The sequence below is a fragment of the Panthera leo genome, chromosome A3 (genome assembly GCF_018350215.1).
Source record: "Panthera leo isolate Ple1 chromosome A3, P.leo_Ple1_pat1.1, whole genome shotgun sequence".
Classification (NCBI taxonomy): Eukaryota; Metazoa; Chordata; class Mammalia; order Carnivora; family Felidae; genus Panthera; species Panthera leo.
In genome coordinates, this window is record NC_056681.1 from 18,940,242 (window position 1) to 18,951,194 (window position 10,953).

Sequence of the window (10,953 nt, forward strand, 5' to 3'; positions counted from 1 at the left end):
ATTGTAGCTATCCCAGTGGGGATGTGGTATCTCCTTGTGGTTTTGGTTTTTCACTTCCCTGAAGACTAATGATGTTGAGCACTTTTTAATGCTTATTGGCCATTTGTAGATCTTCTTTGGAAGAAGGTCTGTTCAAATCCTTTGCCAATTTTTAATTGGGTTGTCTTTTTATTGTTGAGTTGTAAGAGTTCTTCGTATATGCTGGATACAAGCCCCTTATCAGATGGAGGACTTGCAAATAAATTCTCCCCTTCTGTGAGTTGTCTTTGTCACTATCTTGCTGGCAGCCTTTGAAGCACAACCGGTTTGAATTTTGACGGAGTCCAGTTCACCTGGTTTTTCTTATGTAACTTGCACTTTCAGATATTCTATTTGATGTCCCCAGTGACTTCTCTGGAAATCTGATTTGCTCACTGTGTACAGAATTGCATTATGCTTAGTTTTCCTGATTTGGAATTGTAAAGCACTTGCTTTAAAATGTTTGCCAGTAATAGAGGATGTTAGAAATGTTGATACTTGTGGAGGTGATAAACCCATTTCTGTGCCTTTAGCCTCAGGATGATAGAAAAAATACATCCTATCTATGCCCAGAGGTCATTTCACTGTCAGTGACAGTGGGACACTGGAAGCCAGTTCAGTAGCAGGGAGGGTGATTAAGTTCATAGTGGGACCTTATTAGTCAACTATTGAATAATATTAGGAAGCTTAATGAAAATGTTTATGATGAAATCTTCAATTTAAAAAAAATGAAACACAGGGCACCTGGGTGGCTTAGTCAGTTGAGCGTCTGACTCTTGATTTTGGCTCAGGTCATGGTCTTGTGGTTTGTGGGTTTGAGCCCTGCGTCGGGCTCTGTGCTGACAGCGTGGAGCCTGCTTGGGATTCTCTCTCACCATCTCTCTCTTCCCTTCCCCCACTGGTGCTGTCTCTGTCTCTCAAAATAAATAAGTAAACTTAAAAAAAACAAAAACGAAACACAAGTATGTGCCTTGTATGACTAAAATATGTGTTAAGACATTTGGACTAGGTTGAAGGGTATACAAAATTACAGGTAGTTTTAGTTTCATCTATTTTATTTAATACTGATATTTTATCTTAAATATCAATTTTAAGGTATTTTACCTAACAATTAAAAATTCAGTTTAAAAAAAGTGTGCATGATATTTCAAATCAGTGGGAGAAATGGCGACAAGTAGTCAGGTCTGGTGTGCTTATTCTTATCCCACCCAACTTTTTTTTTAACAGGAATTATTTTTTATCGTCATGATCATCAGGGTTAGACTTACAGAAAAATAGTTTGCTGTGAGTATTTAAGAACTTGAGTAGAGATATTTTGTCTCTTTACATTTTCATATTAAATCCAAATACTGATGATAAGGTGATTTTGGAATTAGAATTACTATTTATTTTAGTCATTACCAGTATTGCAGTTTGCTATGTTAATAATAGGGGTCCCAGAAACACTTTTCTCATGGCATCTCATGAAAGAATTATAATGATTTTATATGTAAATAAACCAATCACTCCAACATTTGAAACAAATTTCATTGAAAAAAAATTCTTTTTATTCGGATTTTGTGTCTCCCTCTCTCTGCCCCTTCCCTGCTCATGTTCTGTTTCTCAAAAGTGAATAAATGTAAAAAAAAAAAATTAAAAAAAAGAATTTTGGGGCACCTGGGTGGCTCAGTCGGTTGAGCGTCCGACTTCTGCTCAGGACGTGATCTCATAGTCTGTGAGTTTGAGCCCCACGTCAGGCTCTGTGCTGACAGCTCAGAGCCTGGAGCCTGCTTCTGATTCTGTGTCTCCCTCTCTCTCTCTGCCCCTCCCCGGCTTATGCTCTGTCTGTCTCTCTCTCCCTCTCTCTCTCTCTCTCTCTCTCTCTCTCTCTGTCAGAAATAAAAATAAACATTAAAAAAAAATAAAAAAAATAAGTTTATTTAGGGAGAGAGAGAGAGCGCGCGCGCAGGGGAGGGGCGGGGGGGGGGGGGAGAGAATCCCAAGCAGGCTCTGCACTGTCAGCCTGAAGCTCGATGTGGGGCTTAAACTCACGAACCGAGCCGCGAGATCATGACCTGAGCCGAAACCAAGAGTCGGACGCTTAACCGACTGAGCCACTCAGGCGCCCTTGAAACAAATTTCAAATGATCAAAGATGTTAAAGTGTTTTGTTTGTTTCTTTTAAGGAACAATAAAGGCACCAAAGGAAATATAAAGGGAAGTAAGCACGATGCTAGGTCACGTGTATTATGCACACCCAAGGTGACGCCACAGTCTGAACTCCTGCACCGCAAAGTGGGTCCGTGGCTCCCCTGGCCCTCCGAGCTTCGGCTTCGGTCTGGGGTACAGCCAGTAACTAGGAGGTGCTCCCCCTTCCGTGGCCTGGACCGGGTGTGATAGGGCAGCCGACAGGGAAAGGCCGCAAAGGGAGGCCCGGCTCCTGTGGCAGCCAGCAGCCCCGCACCCACTTCGCACACTGAGGCTGACTTGGCCTCTGGGCCCGGCTTGGGGGAGGCAGAGGCGGTGTCTTGTTGTCATATGTGGGAAGGCTATGAAAAGAAAAACCCTTGTTGGCCCAAACATTTAAACAAGAATTACACTAGGATGTTTTGTTCTCACTCTGACATGGTCAGAATTAATTTGGGCGTCCAAAACAGGATTATTTTGTTGTTGTTGTTTGGCTTTTGAATCTGAGTAACTTAATACAAGAACACAGAGGGAAATACAAAACAAAATGCATGGCTTAAGTCTGTCAGGGCATGGAACATCCCCTGGAACACCCCCAGGGCACTCTTTGGGGCACGATTTTGTTAGTGTTTGGGGGGCTTCACATTCAAGCTGCTGGTGACCTTCTTTGGGAAAAGGCCCCAGTGATCGGAGGCAAGCAGTTGAGTGTGTGTGGGCATCTGAGAAGTGCGTGGCCAGAGCCCGAGAGGTCGTAATCACCGTTTTCTCTTCCTCCTTAGGTTTAATAGGAAAAACTTGCCTTCTGCAAACAACTGAAAAAACTGCCCTCAGAAACCGTTTCTTTGGCCCTCATGGAGCAGCCGGAACTTCCACAGTGAGGCCCTGGACAGGACAAGCTCTCTCTCCTGCCACCCGCCCCCCCGCCCCCGACCCCGATCAGCCAGAGCGGTGGTCGCCATGGCCAGCAAGAGGAAATCCACCACTCCGTGTATGATCCCGGTGAAGGCGGTGGTGCTGCAGGAGACCGGTGTGGAGGCCCAGCCGGCTGAGGCCTTGCCTGAGGGGCCCCAGCAAGAGCCACCCCCTGAAGTGCCCGCCGGGGGCAGTGGGGAGGTGACCCAGACGCCCAGCAGTACCGATGGCACCACACTGGCCAATGGGCACCGGAGCACTTTAGACGGCTATTCCTATTCCTGCAGATACTGTGACTTCAGATCCCAGGACATAACCCAATTTGTGGGGCACATGAACTCAGAGCACACAGACTTTAACAAGGACCCAACTTTTGTATGCACTGAATGCAGTTTTCTGGCAAAAACTCCCGAGGGGCTTTCTCTGCACAACGCCAAGTGTCACTCGGGGGAAGCCAGCTTTGTGTGGAATGTGGCCAAGCCAGACAATCATGTAGTCGTGGAGCAGAGTGTCCCCGAGAGCACCTGCACTCCCGACGTCTCGAGTGAGCCCAACACCGAAGGGACCGACGGACAGGCCGAAATCATTATTACCAAAACCCCAATCATGAAGATAATGAAAGGCAAAGCTGAAGCCAAAAAAATTCATACGCTCAAGGAGAACATCCCCAGTCAGCCTGTCGGTGACGCGGCCTTACCAAACCCGTCGGCAGGGGAGACCGAGGCGAAGGAGGGGGACCACTCCTTTGTCGACGGGGCGGTCCCGGTCGGTCAGCCAGCCGCCGGCTCGGCGAAAGCGCCACACGTGGCCAACGGGCCCCCGATGGGAGCGGTGCCAGTCCTGCCGGCCGGCCTCGCCCAGTTCCTCCCCCTGCAGCAGCCACCCCCCGGGCGCGCCCAGCACCACCACCAGCCGCCGCCCACATCCAAGTCCCTCCCCAAGGTGATGATCCCCCTGAGCAGCATCCCCACCTACAACGCGGCCATGGACTCCAACAGCTTTCTGAAGAACTCGTTCCACAAGTTCCCCTACCCCACCAAAGCTGAGCTCTGCTATCTGACTGTGGTCACCAAGTATCCGGAGGAACAGCTCAAGATCTGGTTCACGGCCCAAAGGCTGAAGCAGGGCATCAGCTGGTCCCCTGAGGAGATCGAGGACGCCCGGAAGAAGATGTTCAATACGGTCATTCAGTCTGTGCCCCAGCCCACGATCACCGTCCTCAACACGCCCCTGGTCGCCAATGCCGGCGGCGTCCAACACCTCATCCAGGCCGCCCTCCCAGGCCACGTGGTGGGGCAGCCAGAGGGCACGGCAGGTGGCCTGCTGGTCACTCAGCCGCTGATGGCCAACGGGCTGCAGGCGCCTGGCTCGTCCCTGCCGCCGGCAGTCACGTCCGTCCCCAAGCCGCCCGCCGTGGCGCCCATCAACACGGTGTGCTCCAACACGACGTCAGCTGTGAAGGTGGTGAACGCGGCTCAGTCGCTGCTCACGGCGTGCCCCAGCATCACCTCCCAGGCCTTCCTCGACGCCAGCATCTACAAAAACAAGAAGTCTCATGAGCAGCTGTCGGCTCTGAAAGGAAGCTTCTGTCGGAACCAGTTCCCGGGCCAGAGCGAGGTGGAGCATCTGACCAAAGTGACGGGCCTCAGCACCAGAGAGGTGCGCAAGTGGTTCAGCGACCGCAGGTACCACTGCCGGAACCTGAAGGGCTCCAGGCCCGTGCTGCCCGGCGACCATGGCCCCGTCGTCCTCGAGCCCGGGCCAGACACGCCCTTCGCCCCAGCGGCCAAGGCCCCGGAGGGGCCCTGCGTCCCACCGGCGGCCACCCTGGCCGCCCCTCCTTCAGCCAGACGGCAGGCCTGGCACCAGACCCCCGACTTCACGCCGACCAGGTACAAGGAGCGAGCCCCCGAGCAGCTCCGAGCCCTGGAGAGCAGTTTTGCACAAAACCCCCTTCCTCCCGATGAGGAGCTGGACCGCCTGCGGACTGAAACCAAGATGACTCGGAGGGAGATCGACAGCTGGTTCTCGGAGAGACGCAAGAAAGTGAGCGCCGAGGACACCAAGAGGGCCGATGAGGGCGCCGCTCCGGAGGAGGCGGCGGCGGCTGCGGAGGACGAGGTGGGAGAAGAGGAGCTGGCTGGCGACCTGAGGGTCCCTGGCGGAGACGGCTCCCCAGAAGGAGCCGGTGGCCACACGCTGGCCGAGCGCAAGGTCAGCCCCATCAAGATCAACCTCAAGAACCTGCGAGTCACCGAAGCCAACGGCAAGGGCGAGCTCCCGGGGCTGGGCGCCTGCGAGCCCGGGGACGGCGGGCCCGGCGAGCCGGCCGAGCAGCCCCCGGGCAAGGCGAGCTGCAAGAAGACGGCCCAGCAGCGGCACCTGCTGCGGCAGCTCTTCGTGCAGACGCGGTGGCCCAGCAACCAGGACTACGACTCCATCATGGCACAGACCGGCCTGCCGCGGCCCGAGGTGGTGCGCTGGTTCGGAGACAGCAGGTACGCCCTGAAGAACGGCCAGCTCAAGTGGTACGAGGACTACAAGCGGGGCAACTTCCCCCCGGGGCTGCTGGCGGTCGCCCCTGGCAGCCGGGAGCTGCTGCAGGACTACTACCTGAGGCACCAGACACTGTTCGAGCGGGACCTGCAGAGCCTGTGCGACAAGACCCAGATGAGCTCCCAGCAGGTCAAGCAGTGGTTCGCTGAGAAGATGGGCGAGGAGACCCGGGCCGTGGCGGACACGGGCGGCGAGGACCAGGGCGCCGGTGAGCCCGCGGCGGCTCACAGAGGGACTGGTGACGGGTACTCGGAGGTGTCGGAGAACAGTGAGTCGTGGGAGCCCGGAGCCCCCGAGGCCAGCTCGGAGCCCTCTGACGCGCCGAGTCCCCAGGCTGCACTGGAGCTGGGTAAGGAGGCCCCTGGGAGTGCGGGGCCGTCCTCCGTGGGGAGGGTAGGAGGTCCCCGATGGCCCGGGGGTGCCTGCCATCTCTGAGGCTGCCCCACAGCAGGAGCGATCGGCACAGGATGTGACTCTGACACAGGGTGGAGAGTTGTGTTTTTATTTTGTTTCGCGTTTCTCCAAACCTGTGCAGGGGGCGGGAACACAGTGAACCTACGAGGGTGCCAGCTTTTCTAGCCATTTCTTAGCAATCGGAGAACAGGTCAAAGCGCCATCTGAGTCCGGCAGACCCACCACCCCTGCGTAGGAGAGAGCAGTGGGGCTGTTGAGGAAATTCAACTCATCTTGGCAAGCAGAAGGAAGGAGGGGCTTTAATTGTCCTCAGATACGTGAAGCGCTTTTTTTTAAATGATGAAAGTCCTATAAATTTGTATTTCTTTCTGATTTGTTGTTCTTTCTGATTTGAAGTAATAGAAAGTCATCTTCCTTCTTGTGGAATCAAAAGCCTGCATTTTGTTCCTCCGCTTCTCTGGATCATATTTCTGGGATTATTAGAACTTGAAAGAAAACTTGAGATGATTTTATTGAAGGTAGTTTTGTAGCCACAGATAAGTCACATTGTCAGTATTGGATCCTGACCCGAGTTCCCAGCCCGTCCTTTCCCTCCCCACCTTTGAGTATGTGTCTCCGTAGAGGCCTCCCTCATCACAGGATGGCCAGGAGCGATGAAACTTAGCTCTTCACAGGAGGCTGTGGAAACTGAGGAAGTATCTGGATTCTCAGATTCTCCAATCTGGGGACATTTAGAAGTTGGTTCCAGGACCTGATATTTCCAGACTTGACCTTGTTTTCTTCTGGGCCCCCATGAGTCACTGAGGTCCTTGTAGGGAGTGATGGGCCCCAGGGAACAGGAGTGGCTTCACAGGGCTGGTTGCCTCAGGCACCTTCTCCAGCCCTGGGCCTGCCCCTCGGGAATGCCCACCCTCGCTTGCTGGCAACTAGAATAAACTAATTTCATTTTTTGTTTTAAATTAAAATTTCCCTTAAGTGTATTCTTGGTTAGCTGGAAATAGGGTGGTGGTTACACAGCCCTGTGAATATATTTAAAGCCATTTAATTGTACGTTCAAAAATAGTTAAAATGGTAAGTTTTATGTTATGTATATTTTATCACAACTAAAAAAAAAAAAAAAAATGGCCAGCCTGGAGTTGGGATGAATGGGTTTGAGTCACGGTCCCTTGGGCTGGAGAATGGAGGAGTGGCTGGCAGGAAGGCATTGCTCGTGGCATTAAGAGGTCCGTGGAGCCAGCGGTAGCACCCTGGCACGGTGAGGATCAGGCTGCTTTGGGGGCTATACGAGCAGCAGCTAATGGGGAGGTGACAGGCATGTGTTCTCTCCTCAGAAACGGACTGAATTTGAACTGATTACACTGAAGGACTGGCCAGTCTGGGATGCCGCCTGCCACGTGAAGGGGCTCCACCCGACTCTCCGCTGCCACATGCTGTTCCCACGCCCGCCGCTGGGCACACACGAGAGCTTCTGGAGGCGTCGCTGCCAGCCCGGAGCCCACTGCCACCTTGGGCCCGCCACCACCAAGAGAGCCAGCCAGCGGGGATCGCAGAGTCCTCGTCAGTTCTTCCTCCCACAATGTAGGACCTTTCCTTTGCCTTCCAGTGGATAAAATAGTTCAGATTTCATATTCATAGACACAAATCAAGTTTTTAACATATAAATCTGCCTATACACATTTAATAAAACGTCAGATTGTAAACACTTTCATTACATAGAAACTTTGGTTAGCAAGCAGTACATTGCCGTCTACGTCATCTCTGAACATGCCCCGTGTCTCTTCTCTAGAGATCCCTGGGGCCACGCGTCCCCTCGGCAGCGGGCCGGGGGCACCGCACACTCAGAGGCGTACCTGTGCGCTCCTCCACGAAGGCAGGGCTTTTGAAGAGGTCTCTGCTGTCACGCCGGGCTCGCGTCGCCCTGCGGGATGATAATCTGTGCAGAAGCGCCGGTCCCTGCGGTTTGTACGTGATGGCGCGTGCTCGTCCCGCCCGAAAGTCCTTACAGCCCTTCTCCTTTTTCATGGGCGTCGGAAGCATGGACCAGAACTTTTCAGTTCTCAAATCACCTTAGAGAAACGTTTGTTGTCAAGCCTGATGTACTGACCTATGTGCCCACATTTTTGTTTTTGTTTTTGTTTTTAATCTAGATGTGTTGAGAGTGAGAGGGAAATTGAGAAAAAGGTGGAAGCGCGCAGCCCCGGCAGGTGGCTTTGGCCGCTGTGGTTTTCAGAGCCCTTGACCCACACTCGCTTCAAGGCTGCCTTTGGGTGGGAAGGAAGACCTGCACTCAGCCAGTAGTCCGAGTGAGAGCTGACAGGATCTGGGACTCCGGAGTTCTCAGAGCTGGGGTGGGCTTGCACGCGGGGGTTCCTGGCGGGACGCCCAGAGTACTCACGGCCCTCAAGCCAAGGGCCTGGCTGGGTGCTGGACATCACCGGACGGGTGCTTGTGAGGATTTTTCAAGTTCTGCATTTTTGTCCCCAAAACTTGGAAACAAAATCTTGGTCTACTTTAGCCTAATCCTCCCATCCGTTTTTTTTTGTTTTGAGAAAATCACAGGAAAAGGTGCTTTTGCAACACTGGGGAACTTGCTTACAGAGCTGTACTACATGGTAAATCCTTCTTTCCCCAAGACGGGCTGCTCTGAGAGCAGCGGATGGAGGGTGGGGCAGGCGGAAGGCCCCTCATGTGTACTTCTCACCTTCTGGGGACCACCCGCTTCCCAAAGCACCGCGACCTCATGAGCACGCTCCTCCCGGGCCCAGGCTGGGTGAGTGGCAGGGCCTTTGGGCAAGAAACCCTGGTGGTGGGCTAGGCGTCGTCCTTCTCCCCAACCCCACGCGGGAACTGAACTGCGTGGGGCACTGTGCTGGCTTGGCTCCAAGGACTGAAGGTGGTGGTGGCGCCTTCTGCCTTCCAGGAGAGGAGCTGTCTTTGCCAACCCCAAGCCCTTGAGCCCCTGTTCTTCTAAAGTGTCTTCTCTTCTCCCGGGCCCTGTAGGGACCACCTCTTAGTTGTTAACAAGTGAGTACTTGGCAAGTTTTGCACCCCATGTTTGTGTCCTTTCCATCTGAGTGTGAAGCTCTTTAGCCCCAAAGGCCTGTTTCCAGAATTGCCAAGAGTGGTGAGTGATTCTTCCTTCAGAGAACAGACACCTGGGATTTTTCCTTTAGTGTTTATGTACATGCAGATTAACTTATATATACACACAGATACAGGACAAATACTCACTTTGATACTTTACTCAGAAGATGTACATCTGAGGTGTGCACCTGAGGAATCTAGTGGCGTGTGGGTGCCGGGGACAGTAGCCTGTGTTGAAGGCAGTGCTGGGATCCCAGGTGCGGCTGGGGTGGCCCAGCCGGAAACCATCAGTGTCTGAGACACCACCCTGCGGGCCTTGCTCCAAGTCCTGCACATACTGGCCAGAGGGTTGTGTCTTTAGAGAGGGTTTTCTTGGTTATTTAATTTGTGTTCGTATTTCATTTACAACCCAAACAGCAAAACAAAAAACGAATTACGTGGTAGACAAGTTGGTGCAGGACATAGGGACCCCGCCTCGGCACCAGCCTGTCTTTGAAAGGTGGGAAAGCTCCGTCCGGTGCTGCCGCCTGGGCGTGTTTTCCTCACAGATGTTCGCTCTCCCGGCGCCCAGGGCCACCCCGCACATGGCAGGACCGCCCAGGTAAGGAGCCACGCAGACTGGATGGTTCCTCCCCCCACTGTGCTCTTGGACTGGATTGGGTAGTGGGGTTGGAGCCTCAGACAATGAAAGGTGAAGGCAAGAGAGACAGGTCAGCGAGCAGGTGGCCCAGGAGATGTTGCAGCAGGTGCACAGGGCTTTGGGCGCTTGAGGAATACAGCTGCCCCGGCACGCGGAAGCACGCTGGCCCAGAACCGGAACTGCACCCTGTGCGTCGGGCCCCTGTCCTGTTGTGAGACAGATCACTGCGGTTTTGCACACCGCCGGAGGGTGTCTGTGACGTCGCCTCCATTAAGAAGGCAGTCTGTGGGCTGTAGAGCTGAGAGAGGTGGGACGGGGTTTCCTAAAGTGACTGGTCGTTCCCCTCTTCTCCCGACGCACTTGGACTTGTCACGGTAGTAAAAATCTTTGGTGTTTCTTGTTGCCTGTCTTGCACGTTTGGTTTATTAATATTTTTACACGGAGTTGTAGATCCAGTTTTAATAGGTGAAACTAGATCATCATTCTGATCAGAGAAATCTGAATTTATGATACATACACTTTGCATATTTAAAAAAATTTTTTTCATGTGTTTTTTTTTTTTGAGAGAGAGAAACAGAGCGCAAATTGGGACAGAGGCAGAGAGAGAGACAGACACAGAATCCGAAGCAGGCTCCAGGCTCTGAGCTGTCAGCACAGAGCCCGACACAGGGCTCAAACCCACGAACTGCCAGATCATGACCTGAGCCGAAGTTGGATGCTTAACCAACCGAGCCACCCAGGCGCCCCTACTTTGCATATTTTGATTACTTATTTTAATTCTTGACTATTAAAGAGCTTTTTGATTTGAGCGGAGCGTTCCCATTTTCGGGAGTCGAGGGTTCCAGAGTGTTGGATGGCCTGTTGGGTGTTTGGGGTTTGGTAGCATCATGTGACTTAGAGCTCCTGGCTTGGCCAAGCTGTGTGGGTGACCAAAGCATCAGGACCTGAAGGCCTGCTTTCCGGAAGGACAGGTGCAGGAGCTGGGCAGGGTGCTGTATTGACGGTGCCGTCCGAGCTGGCCGTGGGAGGCTGACCCACCGGGAAGTTTCTGCAGGTTTTCCAGGCTGAGTTGTGGCTCTTATCCTGCACAGGTCCTGTGTCACCTCCCTCTCCCCTCTGGCTCTGGGACATCTGTGCCGGGCCGCCTTCCATGGAGGGTGGGCG

At 53.2% G+C, this 10,953-nt stretch overlaps 1 protein-coding gene across 3 annotated transcripts in view; it reads left to right on the forward strand.

Annotated features, from left to right (window-relative positions):
• The window catches only part of ZHX3 (zinc fingers and homeoboxes 3), a 64,617-nt gene extending 56,952 nt beyond the window's left edge, over positions 1–7,665 (forward strand). For all 3 annotated transcript variants that reach the window (XM_042930963.1, XM_042930962.1, XM_042930964.1), the window contains 2 exons: positions 2,963–6,000; positions 7,397–7,665. In XM_042930963.1, coding sequence (XP_042786897.1) covers positions 3,141–6,000; positions 7,397–7,407 — 2,871 coding nt within the window. In that variant the 5' untranslated portion in view covers positions 2,963–3,140 and the 3' untranslated portion in view covers positions 7,408–7,665. The remainder of the gene's footprint in view (positions 1–2,962; positions 6,001–7,396) is intronic.
• Positions 7,666–10,953: the final 3,288 nt, after the last annotated feature.